At 40.2% G+C, this 21,486-nt stretch overlaps 1 protein-coding gene across 1 annotated transcript in view; it reads right to left on the minus strand.

The window, feature by feature from the left end:
• Positions 1-7,718: 7,718 nt before the first annotated feature.
• PINX1 (PIN2 (TERF1) interacting telomerase inhibitor 1) overlaps positions 7,719-21,486 on the minus strand; it is a 95,571-nt gene continuing 81,803 nt past the window's right edge. The window contains exon 7 of the mRNA XM_063440810.1: positions 7,719-9,002. Coding sequence (XP_063296880.1) covers positions 8,403-9,002 — 600 coding nt within the window. The 3' untranslated portion in view covers positions 7,719-8,402. The remainder of the gene's footprint in view (positions 9,003-21,486) is intronic.

Genomic DNA, 21,486 nt, shown 5'->3' on the forward strand with positions numbered 1-21,486 from the left:
ACCACATTCCCCCCAGTAACTGGACAACATACAGTTCTGGAGGTACAACAACACTTTATTGGCCACACACATTACTTTTTTTTTTTTTTTAATTCTTTATTTTTTCCGTGCATTAAGAAATAACAAGCGGGCATGTGGTACCCCAACGGCAGTCCTCATGCTTTTCGATAAACAGATATAACATTAGGGTTTAGGTCAGTCCTTGCACAATTTTTATATTATAGATTAATTCACTTAAAGAGCATTGCGTTTTTGTATTCATACAACGGTAAACAAGCTAGGTATAGATATCTAACTGCAAATCCTCCTTCATGGCTAAGACTTTGCTAAGTGTTATTCAGATAGGAACATACGCTGCGCCATGCGTGGTACACGTTAAGAAATATGTGGGTTAAAGGAAACAAGTGTATTCTAGTTGTAAAATTCAAACATCAGAAATGCTGTGTCGTGGAGAAAAACATATATAGCATGTCTTGCCTCAACAGCTGGAGCATGCGGAATCAGGCTAGGATTTGCGGTATTTAGGCGGTGGGTACAACTGTGCACATGTTTAAAAGTTATGATCGCTTGGTGTAGATGTACGTAGTAGGGTGAGCATAACTGAACAAGGCTATGTAGTGCATTGTATTGTATACTATATGTGTGTCTAAGGTGTGACATAAGAACAGTGCACATTTTATACTGTTGAATAGCACAAAATACCACAGGTTATGAAATCCCTGGCAACGCTTATAAACAAAAAGAGAAATGTTACGCAAAGTATGAGTGTGTTTTGAGAGAGTCCAGGTATGTTGTAAGCTTTACAGTCCCACTGTGTGTAAGACCAATTTATCTGCATCCCTCCTTTAGGTCGGTCATCCGATCCCCATGCGCAGCTGGGTGTAGGGGCAGTTGGAGAGGCTTAGCTGGTCGGCTATGCAGCCTTTCGTAGGCCTGGTGCTTCTTCGGCTCTGGGTCATTGTGAGGGCTGGTACCTTTATTCCACGAGCCTGGGGTCCTCTCGGGTCCAGGGTCTTTCCCGGCGAGCGGGTGCGTCGGGCCTTGCGTGTACCTTGCGCGGGCCTTCGTGTGGAAACTAAAGCCCTCCGTTTGTGTGGCCGGTACATGCGGGTCAGTCCCCCCATTGCCCTCTGTCCAGGAAGGCTTTTCAATCTGATTACTGTGGATTGGCGTTTTTTTGCGCCCATCTGAGGTGTCCCAGTCCTCCTGGGGCTGCAGGCTTGCTTTGTAGTTGAGTCAGGGAGTGGTATGGCTGTAGCTGGTCGTATATGGGCCAGTAGCTGAGTCCAGAATTTCTCAAAGATTATATCTAGTGAGTCTCTAGCTTCAGGATTAGGATGGTGTGATGCATGCTGCTGCTGCATGCCACGAGTGTGGTCGTCGCTTTTGGCCGCCATTTTCAAGGCCTTCCCCTCCGGTCCGTCTGTTTGAACCATCGGTTGTGACAGCAGGTCAGTGACCGGGCTGGGTCTGTGTGGCGGGGACCGGGATGTCCCCCACCGGTCCGGGGGGGGATGTTTCTTACGTGCTTGTGGCTCGGAGTGGTGAGCGGGAAGCGGCCGCCTTCCCAAACCCCCTTCTCTCGCCAGCCTCGATCCGCCGTTTCGGATCCCGGGCACTCCGGGTGGTGAGACCGGTATCTGCGGGTGCCTGCCGGGTTCCTCCATCTGTTGAGCCCCTTTTTGTGGGTTTTCCCGGTTTGTGCGTCCCGATTTTCAGCGCTTGGTCGTCCGTTCGGCGGGAGCACAAGCTTAGCACGTCTTGCTTGCTTGCTAGTCAGGCTCCGCCCCCCACACACATGACTTTTAAACATAACCCCATGCAAGGGGTGTAACACACAGCATACAAGGGTCCTCCCCCTCTCCGGGAACCTAACGGGAATCAAAAAGCCCGCCACCCAAACACAGGGTTTCCCACATGTGGGGACCAGGGGGTCTTCATCCCATGAACCTCTGTACCTGGGAGACCAAGTGCGGGAAAAAGAGACCATCCCTTTGTCTCTCAGGCACAGAGAGGCTGCCCATGGGAAAAGAGCTGGTCTCTTTGTCCCAGCAGGCACCGCAAAGCCAGACAAACTCGCCAGCGCCTTAGAAGTGTCCACACCAACCTCAGGGACCCTCACAACAGCTCCTGTTGTGAACCACCTCCGTTCACCGGGTCCCTATCTGGAAACCAGGCAAGGAAAGCATCTCCTTTCGCGATATTATTGCTCCCCCTGGGTGCCGTTTGTCTATACGAAATGGCGGCCACCCAGGGTAGAATTAGTTACTTCCCTCGCGGTTTCACACTAATGTTGCAAGTGCGAACGTTCTAATTGATTGGCGTGAACATTCTAATGGGGCACTGGGGAGGCTCTCGTTTGGAAAATGAACCAGTCGGGAAACAATCCACGAATGCTCCCCCTGGCTGGCGTTCGTCTGTGGCGAGATGTGAAGGTTTTAAACCAACATTCTAAATGGGGTATCGGGAGGTGAACGAATTCCCTTTGTGGGGAAACACAGAATATCAGACTGGCAATTCACAGACCGTCAGCAGTCCCGCCACACTAAGTAATCCCTATATCTGTATATCGGTATTCAGTAAAATTCCAACACAGTCAACATGACTTAAGTATTAAGTATTCCTATCTTTTTGAAATGCTAATTTCAACAGCGACAACCGTGTCGCTTTAAGCATAATTTAAAATTTTATTCAGATGTTCTTTTGTTTTGTTGTTGCTAATCTGACTTTTTTGTTACATGAATCATGTAGTTTTTGAAAAAAAAATATTTCTGCAGTGATATTTTCACAGATACTGAGACTTTGGCATGGTATTAGACAATAGTAAAGTGGAATAGCATCCAAGATAAGAAAACCAATATTATCTGTCTTCACAACATACATATAGCAGGCTGCACATTTTCAAATAACAGGGGGGGGGGGAAGAGGCTCACAGGGTCAGGGACCGGGCAACACCATTGACATGGAAGCTCAACACATAAACCCCCGCTGGCCCGCGGACCCACTGACAAGCCAAGCTAGGGAGGCTAGCCGCCTGCGGCTTGCCCTGCCCTGGAAAGAAGGGGCAGAACATGGGAAATGGCCACAAGGGTCAGGCAAATGGCCACAAGGGTCACAGTCTCCCGACAGCAGCCACCCCAAAGGGGGCGTAGAGGATAACAGAGGTAAAAACAGGCTTGGAAGACAGTAGACAGGGCACACAGCTACAGCAATGCGCATAATCACACACCACAATGGGTTGACGCATGAGGGATAAAAAGTATAGGGAAAGTGTTGGGCCTTGCAAAGAGATCTGCGCATCTCAAAACACGAGATATAAACCACACGGAGGTCATTGAGGAGACTTGGATATCTCTGCTTAGGCCACGGTAAAACAATATTGGTAGGGCCAGGTTATAGGACATCTTGCCTACACAAGGGATTAATCAGTTTATACGGATGCTGGGCATAGATGGGGAATTTGCACAGATAAACTCCCTGACAGCCCAAAGCTCTGGTGACTTTGAGAATCTAGCTCCAGCAACAGTCCCTGCCAGCCTCGGGCCCAGATGATAGTCAACATATATGCACCATGGGCCCAGCTATTAGTAATGTCCAAGTCACTTTCCCAGGAGAGCAGAGACAGAGATTTAGGTCGCTGGATTTGATGGGTCCGCCTGTTGACACTCCACGTTTGTGGACAGTGTAAGGAGGTAAGTCCCCTAATGGCTCTTCTCCTTGGAAGGCATGGCTGCCGTATAGGACCTACTTTCTTGTAGTAGCTATGCTTCTCCCAACAAATTATATTTCCACCTGTATGACCTTTACACGTTTTTTTTTTTACTCCCGTTGATCATTACATTATTATTTTGTATCATTGTATTATCATTTCAGACTCTTCCTCTGAAAACTCAAGCAGGCATTCCAATAAATAGCTGCGTCGTTACTAATCTGACTGTAAATCATAAGCAGACAGGAGGCGTTCCTTATCACTTGTAATCAGTTATTCGAGTGATTGTATTTTGTCTTTCTACTAAAATAAGAAGATAAAAACATCTTTTAAACCAGTCGCATTGTACCACACATAATTAACTAAGACAACATAAGCAAATCTGTAGGTTTTCTAAAAAGGCCAATTTGGATTAAGTGTGATCAACATGGAGATGTGACTTGTGAAGTCACAGAATTTTAAAGAAATGTATAAAGAGTTGACTGGTACGGGATAGAAGTTATAAAGTCATCCAAGAACAAGTGTCAAACATGCACACAGCTGAAACCAACTTTTAACAATTTTAACTCTTTAATTACAGTGGGTACATTTTTTTGAACGAAAACTAATTTTGGTACAGAGTTTGCCACATTGCAATTTATATTCCGATATACAAGAAAATTGTCTTAGTTGAGGGCAGGTAAAGTGCAGGCTGCCATATGCATTTCACTGAATAAATCCCTGACATTTTTTTCACAAGTACAGCCAAATGAGGGCAAGATTCTATAATACGAGATCAGCAAATGTCTAGAAACCGAATGCTGGTTTTCGTTTAGATGTCAGTTACCATAGACATGTTTATTTCTTGTAATCTAATCTAGCATCTCTAATGGTCAAGCAGTAACAACATGCCACACTCAGTGCACAGGTGTCTGAAGGGACACCTGTGCGAAACTAAGGCTTTCATGAAGTTTGGCCTGAAAAAACTGAAAACAGGTTTGATAAGTATAGACGTCGGTAGTGGATTCCAGTGGGAGTTAAAAACTTAGATTAACTCCTACTTTACTACTAAACTACAGTAACACAGTACTCTGCTTACACTTTAACCATCTACTGAATAGGTGAAACAATTCAAAGCCATTAATAAGTCTGTCATTTACAATCTATCGGGAAGCCTTTCTCACTATGGCTGTTGTGGACTACAAAATAGCACATGGCCTCCCATAATGCAGTGCAGCAGTGGAGTGCCAGATGATGGCCATCACCGTAGAAATGCATACCGCAGAGCTAGTTTAATTATTAGATGGGTAGAGAAATGATTAATGACTGTGTGAAAGAATTCCTTGGCCAAGAGTTAACGTCACCCTCCCTTCTAACACTTCATAACATAAACATGCATCCTGCAACTTGTGAGAGGAGCTAGGTTTAAACTTGTCGAGGACATAAATGACATTTCCTAATATCAATTAAACTTGTTTTCATTAAGGCCTGCATCCTTTGACTTTACATTAATTTCCTATTGCACAAAAGATGCACTTGAGTTGGCTCTGTCACAAAAACACAAGCTACTTATTTAGAGTAGCATGCCTTAATAATCTAACACACACACACACAAGAGTATGTGAATAAACCTATTAATGGGCAACAATCAGATTACAATCAGGTTTTTTTCCCTTTGCAATTTTTCATATGGTGATTTGTAAAATTTGCAGATAAGACATTTCGCCAAAGTGTCTGTTTTATTAGAAGCAGATTATAAACGCACATAACCTGTTCTGTGAATAAACCCCTATACGTAGCTTTCTAAGGGTGACAAATATCAGTTTTTATGCAAATATTTGATCTACTAATCAAAGCTAAAAGTGAAATACAGTGATATTACAGAGCAGATTTAATTGCAGCCATCTCCCAGTCATGTGAGCAATCATGCATCTTAAAGGAACACTAAAGCGTTAGGAATACAAATATGTATTCCCAACGCTATAGAGCCCTAGTCACCTAAACGCTGACTTGGGCCCTGTTCCGTGGCAAGTAAATGGTTATCAATTTATTTGCTTACCTTAATCCAGCACCGGGGCCCTTTAGTGCTGGTGACCTCTCCTCCTCCATCGATGTCCGCTCCCGCATGGAGCCAAATGCGAATTCGCGCCAGAGGCGCACGCATTCAAACACACCCATAGGAAAGCATTACTCAATGCTGGGATCTTTTTTGACGCTGCAGGTCCGTGAGGACGTCCAGCGTCAAATATGTGCGATTTACTCCGGGTAAATTGTGGAAGCGCCTCTAATGACTGTCAGGGACGCTGAATTAACCCTGCAATGTCAACATAGTTTCTCTGAAACTGCTATGTTTACAGCTGCAGGGTTAAAACTCGGGGGACCTGCCACCCAGACCTCGTCATTGAGCTGAAGTGGTCTTGGTGCTTATAGTGGTCCTTTAACGTTATCGAGTTTACATTCAACCAATTTATATTTTGGATAGTTTAAGTTGGTTGCAGGGATTTAAAAAAGTTATCAGATAGGAGAGAATTCTTAAGTTTCTCCTTGTGGTTACAGATTTTAAACCAATCCATATGTGCTGGAGGTATAAATTATATTAAGTTCTGACTTCATTTTTACTGTACTTATTGGCCCCCAGCAGCACCCCATTTAAGAATGTTCAGGTGAGTGCAGCCAGCCCTTTGTTTTCCCATTTATATTTAGGGGTCTAGCCAGCTCCTTGGTTTTGCACCCCTCCCTGTCACAGGTGCCTCATCTCAGGACCCTATTTAAGCCTTGTACTGCAGAGAACTCGAGATGGAAGGATTTCCCCAAGTGAGTAGCTCATTTAGCAGACAGAGTAGGACCTGCCAAAGATGGGGTACATGGACGTTGTGGCAGGCTTATGCAATGTATGATCATATAATGTAACTAAACCCCCATTATTTTTTGCCTAGATTAGGTGTTTTTAATAAAGCTAGCAAAATCTGTCAGCACCAAAGTAGCGGTTTAGTAGATAAGGGAGTACGCTGGATTTTCATTTTTACTGTACTTATTGGCCCCCAGCAGCACCCCATTTAAGCATCTTCAGGTGAGTGCAGCCAGCCCCTTGTTTTCCCATATATTCGTATAGAAACCGGAACCTGAAATTTAAGTTCCAGTACCGGCGGGACTGAAAGGAAGTGTGCACACAATAGTGTGCACACTTCCTTTCAGTCCCGCCGGAAACCGGAACCTGAAATTTAAGTTCCAGTTCCGCGGTGCGCGCTGTGAAGCCGGCCCACGCTTCAAGACAGGTAAGTAAATGTAGGATATCGGCGTATAACACGCACCCATGATTTTCTCCCTATTTTCAGGGAGAAAAAGTGCGTGTTATACGCCGATAAATACGGTACTTGGTTCCCAAAAAAACAAATTAAATGGTAACTCCAACCATCATAATCAGTTTTCTATCTTACCTGGATTCTCAAAGGCAGGTTTACGAAATCCAACTTTTGTAGAGCTGCCAATGCCAGATGTCGATCCAGCCTCTCATTCATTGGCTGAGAGCATCAGCTGGACAATCTCAGCCAATGAATGATGCTCTGTGCATCAACATTTGCACAGAGCTGCCATTTGTCAGCCAAGACGCTGCCAGAAGTGGAGTTACACCTCCACCAGCAAAGGGGCTAAACTCTGGTGAAACACTGTGAAACACTGCACGTGCAGACCCCAGACACCATGACCACTTCAATTAACTGAAATAGTCATAATGCTTAAAGAAACCCTTTAACGCTCACTGAATTGTTGTGTTCTTTGTAGGAACCTGTAATTTAGGAGAGAAGCTGCTTGGAAAATCCAACAGATCAGTAAACATACAAACAGTGTCTATGCCAATGGTTTAATGGGGAGGGAAAAAAAAATGTGTTCAGTTGCCTGTTGTGGACCTATGCTGTGTGGTGCACGTACCTGCTTGGCAAAAAGGAACACCTGGCTAAGAATCAACAAGAACCTTGTTCCAAAGCTTTGGCATGGACAAATATAATCCTTTAATTAGACCATGGTTTGTGGGTTTTGTTTTAAACAAAAGAAACAATTTTTATTTTTGGATACATCAGTTCAGGCAGACAATTACCATTAAGTAGGCTGTAATTCCATACGGACAAACACAGACGACATACTCCTTTATCAGATAACGAACCGTGTGAAAATAAGTCTGGGCACAGGAGAGTAACTGCGCATTTTACTTTTAGATTCTCCTGATATATGGACAATTCAAATACAGGAAGCGTAAAAATAAATAAATCAGAAAATCCTTCTAAAGTTCTTTAATATTTGACAAATTTGTGAGATTTGTTTGTGGAAATGGGAATTAAATTCTTGACGGAAAACTGGTAGTTGAATTCAGATGGAGCACCACCACTAGTTTTAAAAGGGTTTAATGCCAGCAGATCTATTTCTTACAGGAACTCGGGAATTAATAGATAATAAATACTGTTCGCAACAAATGTGCTATATTCTTTTTAGGTTATTTTTTTTCATGATTTGGGGCTTAGAACAGTTAAATAATTTTCCAATATAAAATATATTTTTAGAGGATCTTAGCATTAAAATAATATGCTATTTGGGACATTCGACCATGGAAACAGTTTTGGGCAGTTACAAAGGCTGTCATATGTGGGTGGAAGATCAGGGAAGAATCAGTCACTTCGGTCTTATCTCTCACCATCAAAATCTCATTAAGATCACTTGGAACTTATGCAGACTGCTTTTTTTTCTTCTTCTTTTTAGGTTTCTCTGTTTCAGTTGGAGAGTCCCCGTCCTTCTCATAACTGTGCTCAGGTCTCTCTTCCCTATTCCTTTTGTTTTTCTTTTTCCGTTTTTGGGGTTTATCATCTCCAAATTCATTGTCCGATGCTTGTGCATCGTCTTCCTCCCCATTGCATTTGGTGTCCTCAGATTTTATCTCCTTGGATTTTACCTTCTTCTTCTTGGATTTTTTCTTTGGCAGTTGACTTTTTGAAGCAGTTTGGTTGAATTCATTTTCTAAATTTTCTATGACTTCAGGCTCTTTTAGACAATCAGATTCAATATTGCCATCTTGTTTGTTCCGTTTCTTCTTTTTGGACTTTTGTTTTGTGTCTTCAGAAGAATTCTCAGAGGAATCTACCAAACGTTCCTTGGTTTTCAGAGGTGCTGATTGTGTTCTGTTGGCTTGGGATTTCTTAAATTCAGCCATACGCTTGGCAAAATACTCATTCACTGATAGGGCGCTGGTCACCGTGTTTGCAGGCTCATAGTCCTCTGAGGGTCTCTGATCTTTGGCCTGTTCATCAGACTCAACTTCAGACTCCTCCTAAAACAAATCGAGAGAGCGTGTTAAATATTGAGATAGAATATGTACATACAGACATTTAGTCTGTGTTTTATAACCAACATTAAAAACTGGAAAATTCAACAGTCTCCATTTTTGACCAGTAAATCAATTTATAAGAAGAGGTAAATATATAAATCAGACCAAAACCACATTATTACATTAGTAGCCCATCACAGGTTATTAATGGCAAAATAAATAAGCTTTATTAAATTTTTGTACTGACATGGAACAAAGACAACATCCTGATTCTAAGTGTTTTGTTGGGACTATCGATGATACAAAGTTGCGCACCCTGCTGTTTAAAGGGAAACGGTCATTTTTCTGGATTTTTAAATATGTTTTTCGCTTATATTTAAAAATTACACGTTTATGAGGTCTGAAAAATAAAGTGAAATGTAGAAATTCACACTTCCCAATTATAAACAAGTTATAGGTGATTTTCAACGTTTTATTCAATGGTGTGATTTTCCCTGTAAAGTAAATATCTATATTTTCTATGATTAGACACAGTAGTGTTATGTAATAAATAAATATTTTGCTTATTCAGTAAGCGTTTTGAGTCCAATTACGTTTCATACGTGTCAAAACATGAAAACCAAATATTTCGAACTCACCTAAACAATTGTCAGCTTACAAACCATAATCTTTCCTATTTAATATATCTTAATATCACTATTAACACTGTAAAATCGCTGACTGTGTCTCTTTAAGCAACCCAGAGACGCCATGTTTGTTAAATCAGTTCTTGGATATCTCTTCAAGATATCTTGGGACTAATGTGCCAAAAAGTCCATGGACATCAATAGAAAATGCTGTCTCAATATATTCCTGAGATAAACCAATATTACATTTCTGTAACCAAGGAATAGTAATGTTAGAGCAGAGTCACTCCAGAGCTAGTCATATTAGATAACTCAAAATACTGTATCACTGAGCAAAGTGTCAACCCTCTGATATTCGTGTAACTTGTGAAAACTTTGGCAAAAAAAACTGCATTCCTACGGATGATGATGCAGAAAGAAATTCATGGATACCTGACCATGCATCAGATCGCTAAGTTGGAGAGGGGCAGTTGTAGCACAGGGACAATTCTTCCTCTGGCAAGCTTTCAGAAATAAAGGCAAATACATCCCACAAAAAAAAAAGAGTTTATAACATGCTTTATGTGTTTCTTACATTTCAGCACTTGCTCATAAGCAATATCCAATCCAATATCCAGTACAAGTAAGTACTGCTAACGAATAAGTTCCCAAAGGTGTGAAATGCGTCAAGCACGATACAATTACTTTCTGTCAGTTTAATTTCTCCCTGTGTATAATGACTGTCATTTGTGCTACCGACTTTGACTTCCTTCATATGGACCAACAACTAATGATCAGGAACGACATTACCATTTCAAAAAGGCATCTTTCCTAAATGTATGAAAGAACAAAAAAAATAATTAAAAAATTAAAACCAAAAACCTCACAATCTCCTCCCTTCAATTCTATAAAACAATTAAGGAAGGCTGGAATTACCACACAGGATTGCTTGGATAGTTTCAGAAATGTCGATTGGTAGATAAAGATTGTAGTTTTTGATACGGTTTCCAGTGATTCCATGCCTAGTAAGTCCCAGAGTACAGAATGCTGACACAAAGAACTGAGATTTTGTAGGACATGTAGGACACCATGGGCGAGATACAAAGGATTACTGCTACTAACGTAATGCAATCATGCCAAAACAAGAGTCTTTGCAAATGCATAAAATTGTGATCCCTTGCCATGCCAGTCTTGCCATGGCTGCTGTTCTGCCCTTGGATGAGTTCATCATTACTGATAATATCAAGCAACCCAATACTTCTCCAGAGAGAAGCATTAGTGGGCCTACTGTGCGGCAATCTAATCGACAAGCAGCATCTCTTCATAGAGATACATTATACCAATGCATCTCAAAAGAGCGGCAAATGTCAGCCCTGTAACAAAGCATCTCTAAGGGCTGTCTGAGAACTAGCCACTAGACAAATTCAGAGAAAAGACTAGGTATACAGGGGAGAGACTCTTTACACCAACACTACTACATTAAGCTGGACTAGTTTTGGTGCTTAGAGAACAATTTTCACCACAAAATTATTTTAATATAATAATTCATCAGGTTTTGAGAAGAAATAGGATTTTTTTTTTTTTTTTTTTTTTAAACAAAGTATATGTACAAAAACAAAACAAAAAACAGCACCCAAGGTGACCTAAGGTGCATAGATACGGCTGAAGGAGACTATCATATACTAAAGTGGGGATGTATTTTTATTTATTTCTTTTTTACATAAAAAAATAAAAATAAAATCTAGCTCCTTTCAAATTGAAAGAATTAGTATGAGGATGTCATTTAGGAGCATACCGCTTTGCATTAAAAACAAAATTACAAAATTAGAAATATACAGGTGAGCGCGAAAATAGGAGTTAAATTTCAACTCTAGCTTATGACATACTTCTAAATACAAACACAAAGAAATGCAGAGAGTACGGTACACACAGTGCGGGTTTTGGCTCTCCTTTACTGTATAGTGTTAGTACATTGGTGGGTGCTGCGGACCCTCAATTTTCCACCAAACTCCCTCCTTTACAAAGCCCAATGTACAGTGAAAATTGCCAATCACCCGGCACTCCCAAACACCAGAAACTGCCAACACCCGGCTCCATTTACTCTTCTTTCTATTACGAATTCCAATTTTGACAGGTTAATTACTGTAACTGACTCCTGATATGAAGTAATGCTTCTGTATGATTTCTTAGCAGCATTAAAACACTACCCTCACTTCTAAACCCCCTCTCTGCTCTTGGCTTTACCCAACATTTTTAAAAAGACATTTTGATCCTAGAAACAAGATCACCCCCCCCACTCCCCCGGTCACAAACTTTTATTTCGATAAGAAATGCAATAAGTACGGGCCAGTGCGCACAAAGCTAACAGGGCATGGAGACAAGCAGAACGGTGCCAAGCCTAGGAAACTATTCAGTGCCATGAGAGCTAATGGGGAAACATTAATCATTCGGAGGTCCTAGTAGATGCCAGCTCAGTGCCCTGCGCTACCACACTGTCTGCGGTGCCTGCTGTTTAGTCATGGCAACATTTTAATAGCTACTGGTATCTAGCTAATCCACAGCACAGGCTATTAAACAGGTTAGATATATACACATAACATCCACAGACTAGAAATTTTCAAGGTAAAAATGCCTCCCCACCCTTCCGAAAGACGTTACCTGAAAAAAAATTCTAAATCTTAAACATAGCAATCTCTGCAGAGACGATTGACAAAGTGAATGAGCAAACATGCACAATTCTCCCAACATAATGGAGAATATTTTCGGTTTACAGCAGGTGTTTTTTTAAGAATTACATATTTTGATTCATTATTTATATAAATGTATTGAACATAAGTTGCAAATCCAAACCAAGAATCTCGCGGTTTCTTTAACCTCCATTTAAAGTTACAGTGTGTATGTTATATCTGTCTGTGTGTATGTTACGATTCTGTGCGTATTGTCTGCATTGTACATCACAGGAATTCCGGACCATAGTCTGTATTGTTATGCAGTGTCACTTGTGTTGTGTGTTAGATCATTTCATTTGGTTAAAGTTTGTGTTTTTTTTTTTTATTAAGGGTGAGACATTTGCTGATATGACGTATCTGGCAGAGAGTTATACATTACCAACTGGCATGAATGGGAATGCTAGGGAGCTCTACAGACTGTCTCAATGTGAGGGTTAAATGAATGTCTGCAGTGACGGTTACTGATGGTGGTGCTCTTTCTGCCATCGGGGGCACTGGGGAGAATCAGCTTGTATATACACCTACAGGATGAAGCAACAAGTAAACACACACTTACACTTACAGACTAAGAAGTACATGTGTGATGGGCAGTCACATCAACTGTAGTCTCATGAGACACAATAGCAGAAATTAAAGGGATAATCGAAGCACCAAAATAACTTTAGCTTAATGATGCAGTTTTGGTACAAACATCATGCCTCTGAAGTTTTAGGAGCTAAATCACTTTTGTTTCGGTTTATGCAGCCTTAGCCACACCTCCCCTGGCTGTGACTGACAGCCTGCATCAAACATGGTTTTGTTTTCAATCAGATGTGACAGAACAGTGCGTTTTTTCTTAGTTTTTTTAAAATTGAATCTCCTGTTCAGTCAATTGAACTTTAATCATACACTTACTCCTGCAGGGTCTACAAGGCTATTAACCATGCGATTCTAAATTAACCAGAATGTGCAATAAGGGAGATTTAAACATTAGATGTCTCTTTACAGGAAGTTTGTAGGAAGGCTGTGTGAGTAACAGCCAGGGGAGGTGTGGCTAGGGCTGCATAAACAAGCTGATTTAACTCTTAAACGGCAGAGAATTGAGCAGTGAGACCTCATGGGCATGGTCTATATACTAAGCTAAAGTTGTTTTTGTGTTTAGAGTGTCCCTACATCTAAAACATGACAAAGCACTAGATGACTGAATGGGTTTTCCCATGATATGGTACACTGGGTGCTAGATACAAATTAATGAAATACTTAATCTAAAATGTAGATTGACCTTAAACAATTATACCTCAGTACCAGAACCTGAAGAGTAGCAGAAATATACAACATGAGAAATTTTTTAGATTCAGGGCCCGCACTTCATTAGTAAAAAAAAAAAAAAAAAAAAGGAAGAGCATTAGTGGAGCTGTAGTCCAGCACTGGGATAATCTCCTCTCTGCAGTTGCTCCTCCAACAATGAGATTATCAGTCATGGTGGTCACAGTCCAATCCAATGCTTTTTGAGTATCAAGGCATACAGTGCATGCGCAGCAGTCACCGCAATCAGACTATCCATTGCTTCTTAGAGAGACGCACTGGATGTATGTGGCTTCATCACACGTTACGGAAATGTCTCGATAAATATTACAGTTTCAGCAAAATTCTTACACCCTGTTCCAAATTATTATGCAAATTCTATTTAAGTGTCACAAAGATTAAATATTTTGTTTTTCAGTTTGGATGGCATTGTGTCTCAGGGCTCTTTTGATCACTGAAAACAATCTCGAACACCTGTGATAATTAGATTGCCAGGTGAGCCCAATTTAAGGAAAAAACTACTAAAGGAGGGTGTTCCACATTATTAAGCAGAGCACCATTTTCATGCAATATGGGGAAGAAAAAGGATCACTCTGCTGCCGAAAAGAGTGAAATAGTTCAATGCCTTGGACGAGGTATGAAAACATTAGATATTTCACGAAAACTTAAGCGTGATCATCGCACTATTAAGAGATATGTGGCTGATTCAGAGCACAGACGGGTTCATGCAGATAAAAGCCCATTGAGGAAGATTTCTGCCAGATCCATGCATCGGATCAAAAGAGCAGCTGCTAAAATACCATTACATAGCAGCAAACAGATATTTGAAGCTACTGGTGCCTCTGGAGTCCCACGGACATCAATATGTAGAGTCCTCCAGAGTCTTGCAACTGTGCATAAACCTTCTATTCGGCCACCACTAACCAATGCTCACAAGCAGAAATGGCTGCATTGGGCAGAAAAATACATGAAGACTAATTTTCAAACAGTCCTGTTCACTGATGAGTGCCGTGCAACCCTGGATGGTCCAGATGGACAGAATAGTGGATGGTTGGTGGACGGCCACCCTGTTCCAACAAGGCTGGGACGTCAGCAAGGCGATGGTGGAGTCATGTTTTGGGCCGGAATCATGGGAAGAGAGCTGGTCGGCCCCTTTAGGGTCCCCGAAGGTGTAAAGATGACCTCTTGATGCAAAGTATGTAGAGTTTCTGACTGACCACTTTCTTCTCTTGTACAGAAGGAAGAACTATGCTTTCCGTAATAAAACCATCTTCATGCATGACAATGCACCATCTCATGCTGCAAAGAATACCTCTGCATCAATGGCTGCTATGGGGATAAAAGGAGAGAAATTCATGGTGTGGCCTCCATCCTCCCCTGACCTCAATCCTATTGAGAACCTTTGGAGCATCCTCAAGCAAAAGATCTATGAGGGTGGGAAGCAGTTTACATCCAAACAGCAGCTCTGGGAGGCTATTCTGACATCTTGCAAACAAATTCAAGCAGAAACTGTCCAAAAACTCACAAGTCCAATGGATGCAAGACTTGTGAAGCTGCTATCAAATAAGGGGTCCTATGTTAAAATGTAACGTGACCTGTTAAAATGTTTAAAAAGTTAAAATGTTGTTATAAGTTTGATTGAAATAGCTTTTGATTTCAGTAAATATGCTGCAAACACAACAAATGACAAATTGCAGTTCTTTACAACCTATAAAGTGTTTTGAAACTTACTGTGCGTAATAACTTGGAACAGTGCATTGTAAGTTTATGTTTAAAAAAAATACTGTTATTAGGTTTGTTCAATAAAATTTGAATTGTACTCTTAATAGTTGATAACATGAAAATTATGCTGACTGTTATTTACATCAATTATTTAGGTAAATGAGAAAAATATCATTTGCATAATTATTTGGAACAGGGTGTATTGCTTTCATATGTGTCATCACAATATCTACATAGCAAAATACAATGTAGACACTAGCCCATTTAAAAGATGAAAATTCTAATCATATAACATACTTATTTGTATGTTTTAGGCAAGCCTACAAGAAGAACATTTTTAACAAGGTAGCAAACAGAAACTGGAAAACACTTTGCTCTACGAAGTGCGAGACCGCATAGGTCAGGTACAGGAATAATATTCCGCAGGCTACAAGGTCAAATAAATGTAGGGATTGTGTTTTGAAATCAATTACGGGTACTTTGATTCCTTGCAGAACAAGCAACAGCAAAGTGACCTCATTTGCTGAAGGCCACAGAAAGGTCTAGCGTGATTAGTTTTGAGTGGTAATCACTGTGTATTACCCAGAGTAGATCTTAACATTGTACAAACTTGTATGAATTCTTTACATTTATCATGATGCAGAGGAGAGACCAAATTATAGGTACTTAAAACGACAGAAGCGAAGAGCTTAAATGTAGGCTGTAATTAGACATATGAAGTACGAGAAAGTAGACCTAAAACACTTAATAACATTTCTTGTTGATGGATGTGTCAACCGTCTCTTTCGCTACAGAATATTGAAAATAATAAGGGGGTAAACAATACAGAAGGTTTTTTGTTTGTTTTGTTAACCATTTAACATAGAGCGATCCATTTCAGGAGGAGATAAATATCCAGGTTAATTGGAATCTCTACAAGCGTGGATAAATCACAACAGAATGTGAATGCACCCAATATAACAGGTGAAGAAATCAGGTGCACCATTCCACAATTATCCAGGTATGTCAAAAATATTCAACTCATTACTTCCCAGATGTTTATCAAATACATGCATTACATTAAGACACCTACAAACCTAAATAGGTTAGACGGCACAAATGAAGGTTTGGAAAAAGTGGACACGTGTCGAGCTGACGCACTTAATACGACGTGTATGGGTACTGTAATGGAATGTGGATCATTAGGAGAGCTATGTATACCCATCCTTAATTTTACAGGTTAAAAAAAAAAAGAAAAGAAAAAGATTCAAACAAAGCCTTTGTTCTTACGGCTCGTTAAGCCATCGGGCAATCAGTTGGTAATTGGCTGATGTCATAAGCAGGAAGTGGCAGATCGAGACCTACATTCCATTTTGCTGCGCAGTAAACAAGTAGAAACGTGATATTTTCATAAGCAGGTAATCAGCGAGATTGTGAGCTCACAGACCAACAGCAGATAATGGCCAAAACTGGGCTTTCTTTATCAAACACTGTATTCTGAGAAAGTATCGCACTGCAATTTATTTGTCTGCATCCATGCATTACTTTGACCTAAAGTATGTTTTTGATACAAGTTGTAATCAACAATCTGATTAAACACACACCAATCCAAAAGTCACAGTATTAGTACCTACATGGTATTCACAACTTTTCCCTCAAACATTTGAAAGCCTGACTACACAGTCACCCATGCAGTCTTCTATTGGAGCTGTAAACTACATGCAAAGCTTGGTAGGAGCACGTCTTAAATGAAGTTCTGCTACCTTTTTAAACTTAACTTCCATAGGGATTCTGGTTTTCCAATGCTTTCTCTCCGTTACTCTGCATCATGGCAGGTCTAAACCATGGCAGGACTTTCCTCATGTATAATCAGGGGGAGGCAGATCTATCACATGGCCTTTGGCACTGTCCTGAGGTGGATGCCTTGTGGAACATGATCCTTCAGCAAGTAGGTCCTAGACTGGTCCTCAACTTCCCGCTAACTCCATTCACAATGTCCATTATATGGGATTATGTCAAAATGGACCAAGTCAGTCGTCGAAGATACAAAATGCTTTATTACTGATGTTAGCAGATAAGAAAAAGTGCGAACTGGTCATGCCTACAAACTTTATTAGCAAGGATATTAGGATTATAAATGTTAGTTCACTGATTTTACATAGTTGGCCATGTTTATTTCTACTTACCCTGTCAACCCCAAGTACTATCTTGCTATATAAGAATTAACCCAAAAAACAACAAAACACAGATTTTGCAGTGTCTTATTTAAAAGGAATAAATTTCTAAGTTTGTCTCGCGCATGGGCTTGAACATATAATGGCCAATTCATCTTCATAGAATGGACATTAGGTGTCAGAAATTTCTGAGCTGTTTTGCAACCTACTTGTTTAAGGTCTCACTATAACATTTACGTCAGGTGAAGGGATACCTGTGTCCATGCAAACCATCTCCTTTATATATGGAAGTTGCACTTTGATCATTATGAAAATCCCTTTAGTTAAAATTAAAAAGGGCTACAGCCATTGCCACATATTGTGGGAGACTGTGATAAAGCAAGCCAAACAGATGGAACCGAGTGCTCCACCATTTGAGTATAAAAATTGTTAAGAGACAATCCTTCACTGCAACTGAACGGGATGGGTTATTCATTTGTTGTCAAACTGTACTTAAGTACAAAATAAGACAGTCCTTTAGCTAGTGATGCCAGAATATGAAGTGCATGCTTGTATAATAAATAGAGGGGCAATTCTTCACCCAAACAGCACAGGTTTTAAATTATTACTCCATTGTGATGTCAAGTTTCAGGTCGCAAAGTCTCGTGATTACAGATATACAAATAGTTTTCGTGGCATGTAAGCACACTGCAGTTCTCCAGTCGCTTGCTAGGCATCTGCTTATAAGCAAATATAACACAATTATTGGACTTCATTAACTTGAAAAAAATAAACATATTAAATGACAAAAGGTAAGAACAGTCTCAACTGCATTACCAACTTTTCTATCAATAATACCATAACTACACGGCTAGTAAATGTATAGACACGACAAGGGTATTGCTTATTCATTCTTCATACTTACCTCTGAGTGTCAGAAGAGGAATTTCAATTAAACATCCTAATATAAAATTTTTTTATTTTTTTTATTTGTTCATTGTCCTTAGGAAACTATGTACTGATGGAGAGTATATTAGTGGAAAATGATAGGCAAATTAGATTTTTACCAAGACTTTTACTCCGTTATTACTGCCGTAGTATAATCTATACTGGTCCTAGACACTCAGCCAGCCAATAGAGGTGCTCCCTTTGGAAGAGTAAAGCTCTGCTATTTCGATCAGGTGGTCGCAAACATAATATGTGAATGGTGCAGCATTGTAATACATTAATATATAAATGCTATACGTAGAAATGGTTATATCCTATACGTATATACTGTTGACATGGTAACTTCAACTCAATAACTGTAGCTTGGCTACAGGTAAATAATGTCAACCAGTTGATATTCTATTCAAAATAATTTCCCGGCAACAGGTCTACCTTCATTCTGAACAGTTCCATCAGTTCAGATGAGAAATATGTCCTACCAATTCACACAAGCTGTGTTAAATTCTGTAGTTTGCTCTGGCTTGGGAAATATAATACCGTATACAAACACAACCACTGCCATACCATAATACCACTGCCTTGAGAAATATGTCCAGAGAATCAACCTAATTTAGACAGTAATAGTGTGTAATTGGTGTCAGCTTGAAACAAAAGAAATATAAATACAGTGACTTGGGATAAAAGCGATGCCTTATCCCGTAACCCGTGGCTACAAAAAGTATTAGAAAACCTTAACAATTATGTTTTTCTGTGTTATTACAGTAAATTCTGAGGGGTCAGGAGGCCAAAGACGTTTTTAAATAACTGTTTCTGAGCTGCTCTGAAATGCGCTGCCGGTCCTTCTGAATAAAAGGGGGTTAATCCACGTGTTTCCAGAACACGTGACATATCACATCACGTGTACCAGGACAACAAACACTGCAATGCAAACTGAACGCGTGTCCTCATATTGCCAGTGACAAACTCTGCAGCCATTTAAAATGTGGGTCTCGGAGCGCCTGACCTGATTACAGACGGGACATGACTCCCACATAATGCACATTCCTAACGAGCTTTCAATCACACGTCAGTATGGAAATCTGTACTCTTACATTCAAAACAACCAGCGTCACACAATTTACTATACACGTTTTCATTTTCTACATAAGTGCTGGGAGACAAATTGGGACACACGGAATCTTTAGAGCCAAGTTTGTATAAAAAGTCCATTATGTAGATAAATACACAACAATTTATCTCTGTAAAATAATGCTGTGTGTTATCCGTTGTGTGGTGTGACTACATGACCAAGATGAATGGTTTACAATGTAATGCAGACCTGCCCTTATCTAATCTGGTTTGTAATCACTTCTCCAGTGGGCTCCCCTCTTCTCTCCCTGGCCCCTATAAACTAAAGTTTACCACTTCTGTGCAGAGCACCACAACTACAGAATAACCCACCAATAAACATCAACAAGTCTATCTCTGCAGCAATGTGCCAAACCGACCCTCTAACAGCTACTAATGGCTCTCATGCCTGTGTATGTTAAATGTAACAAAATATATTGTTCAAGCACCCCACTTGAAAACGAAAATTCAAGTGCTTTATAAATAAATCTTTAGATTATGTAACATTTAAAACCGCACGGAATGCCAAGACTGTCTTGGATCTCATAAATTATAGTACGGTCAGAAGATATCGATAAGGCAAAGTATTGTCTTTGAATTTTATTAAAAGGTGGCAATGGGGGGGGGGGGGGGGGGGGGGGGGGGGGCTATGTAGCATCTCATGGGATTTTAAGTGGCTAAAGTGGCTGATACAACACCAGAATTGTTGTATTTTATTTCCCATGAGATTGCCTGCTAAAGTACCTGTTCCACTTTAAGGCACCCCAATAAGGCTGTATTTTGTTAGCATACAAGGTTTTCCTCTGTGTGTTCTCTGCTAACTGACCGTGAATACTATTGTAGGTTCACACTGAAATACCAAGCAGACATTCAGAACTCAGATTTTATTTTGAAACGATTGTTTTCAATATTGTTTTAAAAAAAATTAAATATTTACTCACATTTTCTGAACCGTATTACATCAATTTCATAAACCGTGTCCATATTTAACAAAAAAATATATATAGATTTATTTTTTTGTTAAAGTTTTTTAGGAAGGTCATTCCTAATAGCTTTAGGTTGGAATCTGCCAGGGTATTTTAAATATAATGCCTTAAGATACATGGATTGAGACAATATTTGATGTTTAACAACTTTAGTAACTTGCAGATTTACGAATAGCAGCCATCTAATTGTAGAAGCCCATACCAAAACAGACCGTTAATATTGACTAGTCAGTGCTGTGTACTTATTGATTGGTATATAAAACACTGCATTTAGTGTCTTAAAGAAATAGAATATAAGGCTATTTTAATGCATTTTGTGTTTATTTTGGAGTTTTTCCAAATGCTTGTGTTCATTTTGGGAGCAATTAACCTCTTTCTCCTTCTCTGTCACGAGTCATGCACATCCTTATCAAGTGATGGCACTGGCTTTTCCTGTTTTCCTAGCCCTAGTTACCGTAACAAAATGTAGCACAGCTGACAAAACACCAAGTCAAGGGCTTTGGGTACTAACTTCGCAAATAATTAGTCTCCGCACACAGCCCACGTCCCCCTGGGAGCATCTGTAAAGTGTAGAACCTGAGGAACATATAGTACATTATATGGTACAGGTCATGTAATGTGTGTAATATGCCAATAACAGCATACAAGCCCCATATAGAAATGGGATGACTATAGGGTGGTAAAGGTCAGTAACAACTGCTGGCATCATCACTCCGTGACACAATGACAGTAACCACACACAGCCAAATAAAAACGGAGTGAACATTCTGCCCTGGCCAGTATACAAAAAACAAAAAACCCATACCTGGTGAGTTTGTCATGGAACCGCCAGGCTTGCAGTGGCTAGTAACTTTTAAGGCCTGGCTAGTAGCATATGACTCTTCCCATTTAGTAATAATTCATAGGGGGAACCCGTGGTTAACCATTTCGAAAATTATATTCTGAATACATAGGAATTGTGCATTATCTAGCAC

This window comes from Pelobates fuscus, chromosome 2, assembly GCF_036172605.1.
Source record: "Pelobates fuscus isolate aPelFus1 chromosome 2, aPelFus1.pri, whole genome shotgun sequence".
NCBI classification, from domain to species: Eukaryota; Metazoa; Chordata; class Amphibia; order Anura; family Pelobatidae; genus Pelobates; species Pelobates fuscus.